General features: G+C 50.8%; 2 protein-coding genes across 9 annotated transcripts; both read left to right on the forward strand.

Moving 5' to 3' along the window:
* The first annotated feature begins 437 nt into the window (after window positions 1–437).
* On the forward strand, window positions 438–8,868 carry LOC128561148 (keratin-associated protein 10-10). 4 transcript variants are annotated; one of them, XM_053554989.1, is made up of 5 exons: window positions 438–561; window positions 824–855; window positions 1,657–1,800; window positions 2,047–2,202; window positions 8,544–8,868. In XM_053554989.1, exons 2-5 carry the CDS (start codon window positions 850–852, stop codon window positions 8,655–8,657), a joined length of 420 nt encoding a protein of 139 aa, XP_053410964.1. In that variant the 5' UTR covers window positions 438–561; window positions 824–849; the 3' UTR covers window positions 8,658–8,868. The 4 variants fall into 4 exon arrangements, with proteins under 4 accessions (XP_053410964.1, XP_053410962.1, XP_053410963.1 ...); XM_053554987.1 differs by having other exon boundaries at window positions 470–561; window positions 824–975; XM_053554988.1 differs by having other exon boundaries at window positions 478–594; window positions 824–975.
* A 356-nt stretch (window positions 8,869–9,224) lies between these two features.
* On the forward strand, window positions 9,225–15,424 carry ALDOA (aldolase, fructose-bisphosphate A). Of its 5 annotated transcripts, XM_053554982.1 has the most exons (10): window positions 10,582–10,735; window positions 11,741–11,894; window positions 12,091–12,223; window positions 12,308–12,519; window positions 13,628–13,682; window positions 13,815–13,975; window positions 14,321–14,404; window positions 14,501–14,675; window positions 14,838–15,037; window positions 15,128–15,424. In XM_053554982.1, exons 2-10 carry the CDS (start codon window positions 11,754–11,756, stop codon window positions 15,221–15,223), a joined length of 1,257 nt encoding a protein of 418 aa, XP_053410957.1. In that variant the 5' UTR covers window positions 10,582–10,735; window positions 11,741–11,753; the 3' UTR covers window positions 15,224–15,424. The 5 variants fall into 5 exon arrangements, with proteins under 5 accessions (XP_053410961.1, XP_053410959.1, XP_053410958.1 ...); XM_053554986.1 differs by lacking the exons at window positions 10,582–10,735; window positions 11,741–11,894 and adding an exon at window positions 9,225–9,307; XM_053554984.1 differs by lacking the exons at window positions 10,582–10,735; window positions 11,741–11,894 and adding an exon at window positions 9,445–9,589.
* The last annotated feature ends 1,043 nt before the right edge of the window (window positions 15,425–16,467 follow it).

Below are 16,467 nucleotides of genomic sequence, written 5' to 3' on the forward strand. Positions count from 1 at the left end.
ACTTTGACAGTGATGTGAAGGCTGCAAAAATGGAGAAGTGGTGGCAAGCTGAAAAAAACATTGATAACTGCGCATAATTAACAAGCAGCTTTGATTTTTACAATATCCCTGAGAAGCAAGCGTTTCCCCCTTTTGCACATGAGCAAATAGACTCGGTGGCGCTCAGTGACTTGCCAAAGTAACATAGCAAGTTGGAGATGTAGCCCGGGGGGTTGAGGGTCCAGTCATCACTTTGCAGCGCCCCAGGCTCCAAGTGCCACCTCCAATGTCTAGCATCTGTTAAGGATCCGACCCAGGCCTGTGGGGTCAGGAACTCGCTCTTTCCATTCAGTCTCCGCGGGAAAGCCCCGAGGACTCTGGTTCAGAGGACTCCCAGATCAGGCGGGAGAAATGAGGCGGGAAGGAGGACTTCGGGCCTCGGCGGCCGCCGTAGAAACACCACTCTGATCTCCATGGCAACAGCAAGAGACAGCGGAAGGCTTCTGGGCGAACTGGCGCCACGGCCGATTCGACCCTGCGTGGCGCGGAATCCGTGAATTGCCTGCAGCCACGAGGGTGCAGGTGATGGGGATGGGTCGACGGAGGGAGTCCAGGGTATGGGGACAGCGGATGGGAGTGGGGTGGGCCGGGCTGGGGTCTGAGAGGAAGGCGCCGCCCTCGACTCCCCGGACCTCTGAATCCCACCGTCCAAACCAGAGAGAAACTGAGGCTGTCACTGGGTTTCAGTTTGCCCCAAACGAAAAATGGGGGGAGGAGGAGAGTGGACACTGAAGCTAACGGCCCCTCTCAGTTTCTGAGGCCTGGGACCTTCTCTCCCTTGCAGTTCCTGGACTGGCGCTGCCATACCCCATGGACGTGAGTCTGGCGCGGCTCCTTCAGCGCTTGGTCCTCATCCTGTCTTTGCCTGCCTTCCAGCTGGATGGGGAGGAGGCTTTCCACCTAACACATATCCTTCCAGCTCAGGACAAAAAAGCTGTGAGAAAGAGAGTGCTAAGGAGGGACTTCTCAGGGGAGGGCACATTTTCTAGTATTCCTGGCAAGATAAGGTGGAGTTTACCAAGTAATCAAGGAGAAAAGGCATTTCAGGAAGAGGGAAAGCATGGGGTCTGGGGGTGAGAGAGAGGATGGGTCATTTGGGGTAACTGGTAGGACTTCATTGTGGCTGAAGTGGTGAGGGGGAGGGAGAGAGAGGTAGGCAGGGCTAGATTGGGGACTTTGTCCTAACATAGAAAGTTTTCACAGAGTCATCGGGAGCCATAGATGGATTGTAAGGAAGGGGGGTTACACAAAGTCAGGTGGTGTGGAAAGGGGCAAAAGTGCAGTTTGGAAGATCGAGGCCAGTACTGTGGGCTGAAGAATGGCAAAGTAGTGGTAGTGGGGTCAGAGATGAGATCCATTTCGAGGCATTCTAAAAGGAAGATGAGTAAGTCTCAAAAGATTCTAGAATGATCAACAAGTACTTGATGGTGCCAAAATGGCGATGACAGAAATAAAGGCAGGCCTGGGGAAACAACATAGTAAGGGTATAGTTCTATTGACTCCCCAGCATCTAGGGGTTGTTCCTCCCTCAACCGTCTTGGTGTCTGTCCTGGTATTCCTGGGTTCCTGCAGCTCCTGTCCACCTCCTTGTCATCACTTCCTCCTGTACTTGTCTAGGCCTCCTCTAGCCCATGGAATCCAACCCCAGCTGCCGTCAGCAGCCCTCACCTACTGCTCCCCATCCCTGCCATCGTCATCATCGCTGTGGGCATCTATTTGTTGCTGCTGGGCCTAGTGCTACTGTTTAGGCACTGCCTGCTGGTGAGGGCCCTGGTGGGGAAAAAGGGTGGGCTTTGGGGAAGAGGAACCCAGTTAACCTGTCCCTTCATCTGCAGGCTCATACTTTGAGGCTCCTTTGCCATTTAGTACCTACATCTATCCCTTTTGGGCAACCAAGTCCCTCCTCTCCTGTCCCTAGTAGAACCTTTCTTCCCCCCTTGAGGAAGCCAAATTTTGGCTGTCACTATGTGCTGCCTGGCGCAGATTCTGAACCCTGCCATCTCCTAGGCCCAGGGCTGCTGCACAGATTGCAGCTCCCCCTGCAGGAAGCAAGGTGACTTGGGGCCTCAAGACTGTTGCTGGACCTGTGCAGAAGCCTGTGACTTCCCTCTTCCTAGCCCAGCCCACTGCCTGGATGCCTGCTGCCCCCAGCCCACCGAAGCTGTAAGTTGCTTTCCTACCTTCTACCTCACTGAGCCCTGGTATGTGCAATTTTTTGGTTCAACATTTATTATCAAGCACCTTTTGTAAGCCAGGTAATATTCCAGATACTGAATTATGTGGTAACAGGAAAAAACAACACATCAGATAATTTCTGGTGATGAAAGCGACTTGTAGAAAAGAAAATAGGATGCCAACCAGAGAAAGATGATGTGAATAACACATCTTGCACAAAATCAGAACTTTTGAAAATAGTTGAAATAGATAAAAGTGAAAACAGACCAGGCAGAGTAGCTCACGCCTGTAATTCTGGCATTCTGGAGGCAGAGGTGGGAGAATCCCTTGAGCTCAGGAGCTCGAGATCAGCTTGAGCAAGAGTGAGACCCTATCTCTACTAAAAATAAAAAAACGTTATCCAGGCATTGTGGTGGGTTCCTATAGTGCAAGCGACTAGGGAGGCTGAGACAGAAGGATCACTTGAACCTGGGAGTCTGAGGTTGCTGTGAGCTGGGCTGATGCCATGGCACACTAGCCTGGATAACAGAGTGAGACTCTGTCTCAAAAAATAAAATAAAATAAAAAATAAATAAAAGCAGAAAAGGCTGACACAGCTCCTACTGTTCACTGAGTGAATATTATACTATGTTTTACTTTATTATTTTTTCCAACAACCCTAAGAACTGGATTTTTTTTTCCTTCCTTCTCACCCTTCAGATATGGGTATTTAAAAAATATATATACTTTTTCTCATTACAAAAGTATTGTTTACAAAGCATGCATAGAGAAATACACAGAAAGGCTGGGCACAGTGGCATGTGCCTATAGTCCCAGCTCCTTGGGAAGCTGAGGCAGGAGGATTGCTTGAGTCTAAGACCCATCATCCTGGCTAATATACCAAGTCACCGTCTCTTAAAAATATATATATAAAGTACAAATCACTGTATAAACCAGTTCTGTAACCCCAAATTGCTGTTTTGTATATGTCCCTCATATGCCACCATACAGTACTATCATTGCTGTATTTTACTATTATTTGGCAAAGATAGAGTTATACCACATAGGCTATTTTATCCGAACTGCTACTTGTCCTTTTTTAATTAAATCATAGCTGTGTACATTAATGCGATCATGGGGCACCATACACTGATTTTATAGATTGTTTGACACATTTGCATCACAATGGTTAACATAGCCTTCCTGGCATTTTCTTTTTTTTTTTTTTTTGCAGTTTTTGGCCAGATCTGAATTTGAACCCATCACCTCCAGCATATGGGACCGGCGCCTACTCCTTTGAGCCACAGGCACCACCCTCCTGGCATTTTCTTAGTTATTGTGTTAAGACATTTATATTCAGGCAGCGCCTGTGGCTCAAAGTGGTAGGGTGCTGGTCCCATATGCCAGAGGTGGTGGGTTCAAACCTAGCCCTGGCCAATTGAATTGCTAATTAAAGGACAAGAACATTTAATATTAAAAAAAAAAGACATTTATATTCTACATTTACTAAGTTTCACCTGTACCCTTGTAAGATGCACTGCAGGTGTAATCCCACCAATCACCCTCCCTCTACCCATCCTCCCCTTACTTGTCCTTTTTAACTTGACATCACATGTAGGCTACCTGTCCATGCCTATACATGTGGACAGATATAACTGTCCTTCTTTTGAAGTGGAGTAAACTGGCTTAAAGAAGTTTGGTTGCAGGCGGCGCCTGTGGCTCAGTCAGTAAGGCGCCAGCCCCATATACCGAGGGTGGCGGGTTCAAACCCAGCCCCGGCCAAACTGCAACCAAAAAATAGCTGGGCGTTGTGGCGGGCGCCTGTAGTCCCAGCTACTCGGGAGGCTGAGGCAAGAGAATCGCTTAAGCCCAGGAGTTGGAGGTTGCTGTGAGCTGTGTGAGGCCACGGCACTCTACCGAGGGCCATAAAGTGAGACTCTGTCTCTACAAAAAAAAAAAAAGAAGTTTGGTTGCTTCTCCAGTGTTACACAGGAGAGAGCCTTGTATAGTAAATCGCTCCATAGTGTTAGCCGAAACAGAATCTCAGGGGAGAAGCTTTGTTCGCAGAAGACAGGCCATGTTTGCATTTGTGGGTTTAAAGATGTTAAATTTAATCGACTACCTTCCTAGGCAGTGATTATTTTGGGCTCAGCAAAGCTCCTGCCCTTGGTGTGGTGACCTTCCCTAGGAAGAAAGGCAAGGATAAAAGACCAAGCCTCAGCAAATTCATAAAATTGGGCTGATGGGTACAAATCCCTGGAAGATATTTTCAGTTTTAAACTGAATTGTGAGGGCGGCGCCTGTGGCTCAGTGAGTAGGGTGCCGGCCCCATATGCCGAGGGTGGCGGGTTCAAACCCAGCCCCGGCCAAACTGCAACAAAAAAATAGCCGGGCGTTGTGACGGGCGCCTGTAGTCCCAGCTGCTCGGGAGGCTGAGGCAAGAGAATCGCGTAAGCCCAAGAGCTAGAGGTTGCGGTGAACCGTGTGACACCACGGCACTCTACCCAAGGGCGGTACAGTGACACTCTGTCTCTACAAAAAAAAAATAATAATAAAATGAATTGTGGGGCAAAGACCTCTCCTTTCTCTGATTTCCCAGGTGTATCCAGGAGAGGGATCCCAGTGTTGGGGCTGAGGGGAAAAGAGAAAAAGGAGGAGACCTAGGGTTCTAAAAACTCCCATCTTATAGGAGGTATTCAATTACAAAATGATTTCTGGCCTCCTATCCTGGGGATACCACCCACTGCCCTCTCTGTTCACTTGAAGTGAATAGTCAGGGACCCACCTTCTCTTCCTCAGGAGAGAGAATGGTATGAGATGCACTGTACAGAGGGACTGTCTCCTTCTACCTTCCCCTCCAGGGCTATAGGAACTTCCAAACCTGGAGACTTTGGGGCCTGATCCTATCTGGTTTCTGCTGGAGCCAGAAAGGGATTTAGAATGGCAGAGGGTGGGGCAGGTTATCCTGTCCTTGAGCTGTCTTTCCACAAAATACATTTAAGTCCCTCTGTTCTTCAGTTTCCTTGTAATAACAACAGCTATGGAAGTTTTACAGCCCTGGACACTGAGGCTTAAACAAGCTTGAGTGACTTGCCTGAGGTTATACAGCTAAACCAGCCAGAACACAAACCCAGGTTTCTCATCTTTTTTTTTTTTTTTTTTTTTCTTTTTGAGACAGAGTCTCACTCTGTTACTCTGGTGACTTGATGGTGCCATGGCATCATCATAGCTCGCAGCAACCTCAAACTCTTGGACAGCTGCAATGCCTGGCTAGTTTTTTTTTCTATTTATAGTAGAGATGGAGTCTCACTGTTGCTCATGCTGGTCTTGAACTCCTCAGCTCAAGCAATCCACCTGTCTCAGCTTCCCACAGTGCTAGGATTACAGGTGTGAGCCACCACGTCCAGCCTCTCTTCCTTTCTAAAGAAGAAACCTCCTCCTCTGCTTCTTTCTCAGGCATGTTGCAAGGATCTAATTCATTTATTCATTCACTCACCAAAGATTTACAGTGTCACCATTAAGGTACCATACTGGATCCTGAAGGCTCAGTAGAAACCAGATAGACAAGGTCCTAGCTCTCATAGGGCTTCCATGCTGGTAATGGACAAAAATAAGTAAGCCATTATAAAAGAGAAATGATGTGATATAGCACAGTGGTTGACTCTCAGTCTTTTGTGTGATCAGAAGCAAGTATGGACATAAAGGGAAAGCCAGGCATCAGGCAAGTATGGACATAAAGGGAAAGCCAGGCATCAGATCCCACACTTAGTAGGTCTAGAATGGGACTCAAGTTTGTGAATTTTCAACAATTTCTTGCATGATTCTGATACACACCAAGATTAAGAACTACTACTGGGGGGAAGAGAGTTATGATGGCAAGAACATCTTTCTTGGTTGGGTACAGTTGCTCATGTCTGTAATCTCAACACTCGGGGAGGTCAAGGCAGGTAGATTGCTTGAGGTCAGGAGTTTGAGACCCTGTCTCTATTAAAAATAGAAAAAAATATCCAGGTGTCATGGTGAGCCCTGCAGTCCCAGCTACTCAGGAGGCTGAGGCAAGAAGAATTGCTTGAGCCCATGAGTTTGAGGTTGCTGTGAGCTATGACACCATGGCACTCTACCCAGGGTGACAGAATGAGCTCTGTCTCAAAAGAATAGCTTTCTTTCCTTGGGTACTTACTGCCTGTCAGACACCACGCTTAGTTCTTTTCACTGATTCCCACGATGATCTTGTGAAGAAGGTGTCATATTTGCTTCAGAGATGAGGAATCTAAGACTCAAACCATGAGTTAGCCAAGGTGATATTCAAACTTAGGCCTTACTGACTGTAGGACCTGTGCTCTAATGAGCAAAGATGATGGCTGGCCCTCACAAAACCAGGGGGAAGGGCAGTGCCTGTGGCTCAGTCGGTAGGGCGCCAGCCCCATATACCAAGGGTGGCAGGTTCAAACCCAGCCCCGGCCAAACTGCAACCAAAAAATAGCCGGGCGTTGTGGCTATACTCCCAGCTGCTCGGGAGGCTGAGGCAAGAGAATCGCTTAAGCCCAGGAGTTGGAGGTTGCTGTGAGCTGTGTGAGGCCACGGCACTCTACCGAGGGCCATAAAGTGAGACTCTGTCTCTACAAAAAAAAAAAAAAACAGGGGGAAAATATCAAAGTGAAAAGCTCTCCCAGGAGCCTTAAAAAACAGAAGGGTTAACAGTCTGTGGAGTCCTTGTTTAATGTACTTAAACAGCAGATTCCTTCCAGAAGCCACATGGCTGCTTATAAGAGTCGAGAAATCCATTAGCCAGTTATTAATGACTAGATCTAAACCCTTCCAAGGGACAGAGCCAAGAAATGCTTTTAATCCCCTCTTCTCTGAGGTAAGGGCAGTGGAGCCTCTCTCAGCCACTGGTTCTGTACACAGAATGACAGTGAGGTCCTCCAGAAACCTACAGAGCTGATATCATCCTTAGACCTGGACTCCCTAGAGATGCCCCAAACCACTCCTGCGTAAAATACAAGAAATCCACCTCTTCCTCCCCTCCAACCTGTCACTTCCCCCTAAGAGGCAATTCTGTGGGCAGTAGCACAACTTCGTATGGACCCCCACCCTGCAGGTGACAGGTGCCCTCCCCTCACTGGAGCCCCTAGTGATATCTGATCTCACCAATCATCTGACACCGTACCCCGAAACTTCAGCTGTTGGAAAGGTCATTCCCCTATTCCTGGCTTGGCCTGATTCCTGATTGAGCTGTACAACTGTGACTGTCACTACCTTGGCCTCTAGCTTTAAGGAGCCAAACTTGTGTCACACAGCCATCTTGAATGTGTCCCGCTCCAGGCACTTGGCCTGACTATAGTCTGTGACAGAGGTGGTTTCTGGTCATCCCTATGCCAGGGCAAAGGAGCAATGAGTTCTCAGGAAGGGGCCCGGCTCTTCCTTCCTATCTAAAGACATGCTACCCAAGACACAGACTTTCTGCTTTCCCCAGGAGCTAAGAAGCCCTCTTTTTCTTTGCCTAAAGAGGGAAAAATGATATGCTTAAATTTATCCATTCATTCAGTGTTCATCTATATCTCATACCTGCTGAGCATGAGTCCCCCTGCTAGCTCAATGGAAAACATTAGATGAATTATCACTATTCTGCAGACCCAGAAAAAAGCTGATGTTCCTGGCCTTCAGAGCAGAGGAGTTGAGGGGCATCACAGGGCTGGAAGCAGAGCCTCATCCATTCTCATTCCATTTCCTAATTGTCTTCCTTTGACAAAATCATTCCCTTCTCTGAGCCTCCATTTCCTCTTTTGTAAAGCCCACTACTCAGGGTTCTGATAATTAAGAGAGATACAACTTTTAAAAAATTATAATATTTAAAACTATGGAAATTTCTATTTTCAAAGAAAACAAAGATTTTTTTAATCATTCATGAATGCAGTCTGTCTTGCACAGAGTAGGTGCTCAGAAACTCTGAATGAGATCCTGTAGTTTCGTCTCATGCCAAGGAAGAAGTCTATAAAACTCATAAGTTATTTTCATAATACACAAAAGTGTGTGCTTTCTCCATGTACTCTCAATTGCATGGGGCCATGAGGATGTAGCAGAGCCATGTAGCAGAGCAGAGGACATTGGGAAGCCCAAGTTCTAGCATAGCTTTCTGGTCCTCAGTTTCCTCTCCTATAAAAAGAAAAGGATTGCCTCCAGCTCAATGTTCAGAACATTGCCTCACTACTGATTTCCCAACAGCACAGAAAATTGCTTCGTTCCCTGTGTTCCACTGGGCAAGTGGACCTATCTGTTCTCTTCCCCCTTAAAGGGAAAAAACTCTGGCTCTTATCCTATCTTCCTCACCCCTCTCTCTTCTCTCTTAGGGTTGGGCACCCCGCTGCCCTCGCTGCTGCCCATTGTGCGACTGTGCCTGTGCATGCCAACTTCCTGACTGTCAGAGCCTCAACTGTCTGTGCTTTGAGATCAAGCTCCGATGAAGACCCAGGGCCCCTGCCCTTTGGGGAGTGGACAGCCCCCAGGGCCCATGTACCCTCCTCCCTAAGGGGTCTCAGGACACCTTTCTTCAGGCCACTGGAACCACAAATGGCCTGTCCAGCTCACAGGCCTGGGAACTGGAACTGGCAGTGGAGGGCCTGGCTTCTAGCTAGGCTGGACTCTTGGCCAGCTGGGCCTCAGCTCCTTGGGAAGGGAGCTGGTGTTCCAGCAGGTGTCCTGCCTCCTCTGCCCTTCTGCAAGTAAACTATTCTACTTGAAGGGGAGGGGAGGCACTGCTTACCACAGACAGTATTATCCGAGGAGCTAGGGGCCTTAAATATCAGGATATAATGGGGTACCACAACTACAGTGCTGTCCACAGACTCTTGGTTATTTTAGGAGGTGAGTGCAGTGCCTGTATCTGCTCTCCCTCTGAAACAAATGGGCTCCAGATGGTGCAACACCATCAAGGCACAGAGTCAGGGGAGGAGGAGGATTAGAGAAGAAGCCTGGGGGAAGGAGGCAGGGAGGGCCATAATGTGAGCCCCTTACTCCTTTCCCTCCCACAGATCCCTGGCCAAAGATTTATTTCTCTTGACAACCAAGGGCCTCAGTCTGGATTTCCAAAGAAGAAATTTCCTCTGAAGTGCCGGTGAGTGGTTGGGGGCCCTTGTTCCCTAGCAATAGGGCAGATTCAACGGTTCCTCCCCCTTCCCCCAAACCTGGCCCCATACTGGCATGAATGTCAGGGGCTTCAGGTTTCCCTAAATATAGGTGCTTGCCAGGGGATCTGTGGCAGGGAAAGGGCAGGGGTCACCAGAGAAGGTTGGGGACACTGGTGTGGGGGAGGGCAGGAGCCTTATAACCCGGCCCGGGTGCGCTTGGCTCACTCGCTGCTGACCAGGCTCTGCCGGCTCCTTCAGCCTCGCCGCAGGTGGGCCGCTAGCGGGACTCAGCAAAAATAGGGAAGTGGGAGGGAAAGTGAGAGAACGATGGGGTCCGATGAAACGGGGTGTGGGCTGGGAGGTCTGAAAGTATCTAGGAGGTGGATCAGCTCGGGGACGGATTTTATTTATGGGAAGGAAGTCATGTCAGGTCCAGGAAGACGTTTCGCGGGACCATGGCCCACCCCCTCCTGAGACTTGTTTGGGCCGAAGCTGGCAGGTCAATTTCCGCGTAGTCCGGTTTTCGGTGGCTGCGGATGACAGCCCGCCTGGCCGCCACGGCCCCGGGCAGAGATCGCGTGCATGGGCGGGCTAGGCTGGTTTCCTGGGCCCAGGAGCCCCGGGCTTGTATGCGGGGAGGCCTCGCTTCCGCACCCCGCCAGCTCCAGCCGCTCCCTGTGCGTCCACTCGCCGCCCTTTTGCCTCTCGCCGGGGTAGTAAGAGGGAAGAATCGGCTCCGCGCCCTGCACAGCCCAGCCACCGGGCGAAGCAGGCCGACACACCCGACTTCTTGATTCGGTTACAAAGTTACACATGCTGCGGCCACACATGCCGGAAGCTGAGATGGCCCTTAGCTGCGCCTGGGCAGCGAAGCCAAGTCTTCATCTTTTCTGACTCTTCCACAGGCTTTCCCTGCCCCCACCCCCACCTCAATCCCCATCTGTTCCCGTGCCAACATTCAGGCTGAGTCACGGCGCCCCTGAGCGCGCCAGGCGGGGGAAAAAGCGAGGAGGAGGAGGGAGTTCTAGCGATCCGCAGGATGTGGCCCGAGTCACGTCCGAGGGGAGCGGGAGGAGGGGTTCTGTTCTCTCCGCCTCTGGCTTCGTCTCTCGGAGGCGGCCTCTAGCGTTGTTCCTCCTAAGCGATTGGACGCCCTCTGCTCAGTGCAAAGGAAAATTCCCGGCCGGGGCGGGGGGCGGGGAGTGGTGCCTTTAAAAGGCCGGGCACCTCCTACCTCTTGCCCGCCCCCTGCGCCGCCCCCTCCGGAGCTCGGAGGGCTGTGTTCCTCTTGGAACGCGCCGCAGAACCGGGTGCTGGTGACGACCGCGGTGTTCGCTCTCCCAGTCCGCTCACCAGCCCGCCGCCCTCCGCTCTCCGCCGCGGCACCCCGCACACCCACCGCCCTCTGGTGCCAGGTGAGCGCCCCTCTTCACATGTGAGAGTCAGGGACCCTGGAGAAGGATCTAGAGGGCAGTGGCGGGTTGGACGTCGGTGCGGAGCCCCACCTCCATTCTGTCCTAGCATCTCCCCATCACAACCCCCGTCATACACACACGTTCCCCGCCCTGGCACCCTGGCCCTTGGCAGAGCGAGCTCTCTAGGTTTGCTGCGCAATGCGGCGGCTCTGCGCGCTGAGTCATGGCGGGGGAGGAAGCTAGATGAGATGGAGGGCTGCTCCACTTGCCTTTTATTGAGGGACCGCTAGTGCAGACGGTTAGGGCCTCTCGGCCTCGGCAGAGATCTTGAGAGGCAAAGAGGGGTGGGAGTCTGCTGGTTTACTGCCTCGGGGTTCTTTCGAGCTGGAGGTTGGTTCCTGCCCGGGAAGACTGGGTGCCCCTGGCATGGAGGGGAAACCCCTTGGCGGCGCCTGGTGACCCATTAACACTTTCCCTATCTTTCCTTATCGGGTGACCTTGATTCTGAGCTCGGAACAGCTGCAGCCCAGCGAATCACCAAGAGGATTTTTCAGGGAAAGGGGTGGGGCACTCGCCTCTCCTCGTTCTTTCCCGGTTTGAGCAGTGACTGAACAGTAACAACGGCACACCTTACAACTTCTCTCCACCTCGGGTTAAGGGCTGCTCTGTTGTCCTTTCCTGATTTTCTGATTGTCCTCCTGCCTTTTTCCTAACACCCTTTCCTAATACTCTCTCCTCACCTTGAGGATGAAGCCTGACCTTGGGATGTCCTTGAAGCACTGGAGCTTGGGCCAGCCCGGGGATCTTGGGTAGACTGGAAGAAATACCCTGATGGGAGTTAGAAGGTCTGGGTTCTGATCTCAGATATGGTCCATGGGTTGTTATGTGGCTTGAAGCACAGACTTTTCCCTTCTCTGGGCCCTTATTAAATGAGGAGGGTATTGGGCCCTCTGCCCTGTTTATGACTTATGAATTCTAAAATACCTGGTTCGGTTTTGTTTCTAGGCAAGGTGACCCCATGGCAAGCCGCAAGCCAGACAGGTCCAGCTTCACGATAACCTGCTTGTCCATGGCTATGGCCTTTTCCTATCCCCCAGTTGCCAGTGGGCAACTCCACCCTGAGCTGGGCAACACCCAGCAACAAACAGAGTTAGGAAAGGTACAGGAGGCAGGCCTAGTATAAGGAAGCTGGGTGTACCAGAGAGCCGGGGACAAGAAGCACCCCAGGGCCTGCAGGGTGTGGGGCGGGGATGTAGGGAACATTTGTCCTGACCTCCAGGTGAGGGCCCTGTTCCTTGAGCAAATATGGGAAGATCCAGCTAACCAGTCCTTCCTTATCTGTTTCCTCTGCCCAGGAACCCACTACCACCAGCACCATGCCCTACCCATATCCAGCGCTGACCCCGGAGCAGAAGAAGGAGCTGTCTGACATTGCTCACCGCATCGTGGCTCCGGGCAAGGGCATCCTGGCTGCAGATGAGTCTACTGGTGAGGGCAGGAGACAGTGGGAGGGATGCCCAGGGTTGGGTGTGGGGGGCTGGTCCCTTACTCCCATGTGACACTCCCCTTCAGGGAGTATCGCCAAAAGGCTGCAGTCCATTGGCACTGAGAACACAGAGGAGAATCGGCGCTTCTACCGCCAGCTGCTCCTGACTGCCGATGACCGTGTGAATCCCTGCATCGGGGGTGTCATCCTCTTCCATGAGACACTCTACCAGAAGGCGGATGATGGGCGTCCCTTCCCTCAAGTTATCAAATCCAAGGGTGGGGTTGTGGGCATCAAGGTGAGGGGTCAGGGCCTCAGGATATGGAATTTGAGATGGATCTGGGGAGAGAAATGCAGAGTAATGAGCCAGGGGATGAATACTGGGTTGGAAGCCTAAAGATGTGGATGGAGTCTGCCCCAGACTATGGTTGGCCTACTTGGCATTTTTAATCCTCCCAATTCTAAAAGCAGGGCATAGTTCCCATCTTACAGATGAAAAACCGCCAGCTCAGGGAGGTGAAGTGTTTTGCACACAAGAGTTAGTAAGTGGCAGAGCACAGGTTAGATTTCCTGACAGCCAACATTCCTGACAGTTAATGTTCAGAATGTCAGGCCTAGGCATGGGGGCCACTGGGAAGCCAAGGTGGGAGAACTGCTTGAACTCAGGAGTTTGAGACCTGCCTGAGCAAAAGTGAGACCCTGTCTCTATTTAAAAAAAAAAAAAAAAAAGAACAGAAAAAACTAGCAGGGTATTATGGCAGCTTCCTGTAGTCCTAGCTTCTGGAGAGGCTGAGGCATGAAGGATCATTTGAGCCCAGGATTTGAAGTTGCTGTGAACTAGGCTAATGCCTCTGCACTCTAGCCTGGGCAATAGTCAGACTCTCTCTCAGAAAAAAACAAAGGCCAGGTGCAGTGGCTCATGCCTGTAGGAGGCCGAGGCAGACGGATTGCCTGAGCTCAGAAGTTCAAGACCAGCCTGAGCAAAGTTGAGACCCTGTCTCCACTAAAAAGACAAAAACCAGCCGGGCGTTGTTGTGGGCACGTAGTCCCAGCTACTCGGAAGGCTGAGGCAAGAGGATTGTTTGAGCCCAGAAGTTTGAGGTTGCTGTGAGCTTATAACGCTAGGCTACTCTACCCAGGGTAACTGAGATTGTCTCAAAATCAAAAAACAAACACACACACAAAAAACCATTCAGCCCCACACACCATTCATTTGACATCATTCAGGGTGTCAAATAATATCCCAGTGTGGCCTGCCTCACAGGATTGGATACTGTAATTAAATGAAAATACTTGCAAACCCTGAGTTGATACTTGAAAGATTTAAGTTTAGGGAAGAGTAGGGATAGGAGGAAAGGGGTCACTTCCCATCTCACGTTGTTACCCCCCAACCCCCACCCCAACAGGTAGACAAGGGTGTGGTACCCCTGGCAGGAACAAATGGCGAGACTACTACCCAAGGTAAGACTTTTTCTCTCTTCGCTACCAACCCACCCCAACCCACCCAGTTTGGTAGCCTTCTTGGGTGCCAGGGGTGAATGGGAGCCACATTCCCCTCTTCCCCACCATGCTCTGACAGCTGTCTTTTCTTAGGGCTGGATGGGCTGTCTGAGCGCTGTGCCCAATATAAGAAGGATGGAGCTGACTTTGCCAAGTGGCGTTGTGTACTAAAGATTGGGGAACACACCCCCTCAGCCCTTGCCATCATGGAAAATGCCAATGTTCTGGCCCGTTATGCCAGCATCTGCCAGCAGGTGGGCCTGCAGGTCCCCAACAGGCCACCTCCCACATTTGTTTTCAGTGTTGCTAGTTTGCCATCCATCTGCCAGGATGCCTTCCTCCCCCAAAGCAACTGTTCGTGATACTCACCAAGCATCAGCCTTGGCCCGTCGAGGATACTCAAGGGCTCTGTGAGGCAGAGGGGAAGAACAGGGATTATAGGGGTGGATCTGAGGAGATGCTATCATCAGCTGAGAGCTTTGTTGAAGCCTTGAGTCCCTACCATCATCCAGATAAGATGTTGGCCAGTGGCTGTGGAGAGCTGTAGGTGGGACTCTGGGTTAGGAGGCCTCACAGTTCCCCTGTGCCTCACCTCACAGAATGGCATTGTGCCCATCGTGGAGCCTGAGATCCTCCCTGATGGAGACCATGACTTGAAGCGTTGTCAGTATGTAACTGAGAAGGTAGGTGTCTGCCTACGTGGTAGTGTGGTGGACTGAGGGTCCTAGGGCTAACTCCTGTCCTCCACTCCACCCCACTTTGCTTCTGCCCTGTTCCAGGTGCTGGCTGCTGTCTACAAGGCTCTGAGTGACCACCACATCTACCTGGAAGGCACCTTGCTGAAGCCCAACATGGTAACCCCAGGCCATGCCTGTACCCAGAAGTATTCTCACGAGGAGATTGCCATGGCAACTGTCACAGCACTGCGCCGCACAGTGCCCCCTGCTGTCCCTGGTGAGGCTCACCCTCATCTTGGCTTCTGGGAAGTAGACAAACTGTACCCACAGCCCTTATCCCCATTTGGTTTGATTTTTCAGGACAGCTTCTATGGGCTCCTAGCAACCCCCTGGGTCTCTTGACCACATCCCATCTCCCATCTCATCCCTTGTTCTATAGGGGTCACTTTCCTGTCTGGAGGCCAGAGTGAGGAGGAGGCATCCATCAATCTCAATGCCATCAACAAGTGCCCCCTGCTGAAGCCATGGGCCCTGACCTTCTCCTATGGTCGTGCCCTCCAGGCCTCTGCCCTGAAGGCCTGGGGCGGGAAGAAGGAGAATCTGAAAGCTGCTCAGGAAGAATATGTGAAGCGAGCCCTGGTAAGGATGGGGCAGGATGTGGGCAGGGTACCTGGGTAGACAGAACTCTTGAGAAGAGAACTTCTCACTCTGGCTCCTCTCCCCTCTTAGGCTAACAGCCTCGCCTGTCAAGGAAAGTACACACCAAGTGGTCAGGCTGGGGCCGCAGCCAGCGAGTCTCTCTTCGTCTCTAACCATGCCTACTAAGCAGAGGTGTTCTAAAGCTCCCCCCTCAACACTCCAGGCTCTTAGCCCTCCCACACTTGAAGAGGGGGCTTATCCAGGGCCCCAGGCAGTCTTGCCCATTGCTGTTGCCTCCCACGTGACACTGGTGTGTGGTGTTGTCTGTGTATGCTAATACCATCACTTTATCCAGCCCACTGCCAATAAACAACTATTTAAGGGGGAGTCTGTCTGTGTCTTGTGGTACCTGGGGCAGGGGAGGACCTGGGGAGGTGGCAGAGCCCAAAAGAAAAGTCCTTGTTTTGTGTTCTTCCTTTCTGGGCATGAAAAGTTGTAAGGACCTTTCAGTTTTATACTTGCCCAGGGCTTTGAAAAAGACAGGGAGCTTGTGAAGTTTTCTTCTAGCCCCTACAGACTTCATCCCTTCTACTAGCAGCATGTGATAGGGCTCACAGTTGGGGAGCAAAAATCAACTTTTAGGAGGCTACAGCCTTACTTTTAAGTCCATAAATCAAGGATGCAGAAGGTTCCTAAGACAAAATAGGCCACTGATAAAAGTTAACCTTTCTAAGTGCCATGAGCTGGGCAGTGTAATAGGTATTCTATATGAGTAGGTGTTGTAGTTCCCAATTCACACTTAAGGCTCTTTTGCCCAAGATTGCACTGTTTCGTGATGGAAACAATTATCAGTGCAAATCTCCTGAACTTATACTATTAAGTTTTGTTCCCTCAAATTAGCAGGAGGCAGGGATTGAAAATGGTCGTCTTTGGGGTGTGGAACCCCATGAAAAACTTGAATCCTTTCTAACACCCTATTCGACAATGCAGATACAGAAAATCCAACTGCAGAGGCTCCAGGTTACAAACAGCCTCTGTAATTGCTCTGTTCCATGAAGCCAGAATGAGGGCTCCACACTTATGAGGGCCCCTGTGCCATGTCTTGAACCCTCCCCTGATAACCCAGGCTGAGGCGTATGTGGCAGTAACTACACAAAGTCTTAGTTGCTATAGATCCTAGCCATAACTAGAAAACTAGTTAGTCCTGCCATTTCCCAGATTTCCTGCAAATTTTCTCATTCCCAGTCTTTCCCTGGTATAGGTTCATTGATCTATGAGCTCCTCTCTCAAATCTTGACCTTTCTGATTTCTCTCAGCCAACAGAATCCTTGCAGTGATCTATGTAGAAGTTATTTACCTAGGGCCTTCTAGGAGTTTAAAAACTTGTTTCTTCCCTGTTCTGCACATTTGCATCAGTTACTTACATCTAA

The sequence above is a fragment of the Nycticebus coucang genome, chromosome 12, assembly GCF_027406575.1.
Source record: "Nycticebus coucang isolate mNycCou1 chromosome 12, mNycCou1.pri, whole genome shotgun sequence".
Taxonomy (NCBI): Eukaryota; Metazoa; Chordata; class Mammalia; order Primates; family Lorisidae; genus Nycticebus; species Nycticebus coucang.

Bases quoted from the DNA above. Each gene is read 5' to 3' on its own strand.
- LOC128561148 (XM_053554987.1), top strand. From the start codon at position 850: ATGGACGTGAGTCTGGCGCGGCTCCTTCAGCGCTTGGTCCTCATCCTG. The intron at 1,801-2,046 runs GTGAGGGCCCTG...GCCATCTCCTAG, and splicing joins TGTTTAGGCACTGCCTGCTG to GCCCAGGGCTGCTGCACAGA. The intron at 2,203-8,543 runs GTAAGTTGCTTT...CTTCTCTCTTAG, and splicing joins GCCCCCAGCCCACCGAAGCT to GGTTGGGCACCCCGCTGCCC.
- ALDOA (XM_053554982.1), top strand. From the start codon at position 11,754: ATGGCAAGCCGCAAGCCAGACAGGTCCAGCTTCACGATAACCTGCTTG. The intron at 14,405-14,500 runs GTAGGTGTCTGC...GCCCTGTTCCAG, and splicing joins GTCAGTATGTAACTGAGAAG to GTGCTGGCTGCTGTCTACAA. The intron at 15,038-15,127 runs GTAAGGATGGGG...CTCCCCTCTTAG, and splicing joins AATATGTGAAGCGAGCCCTG to GCTAACAGCCTCGCCTGTCA.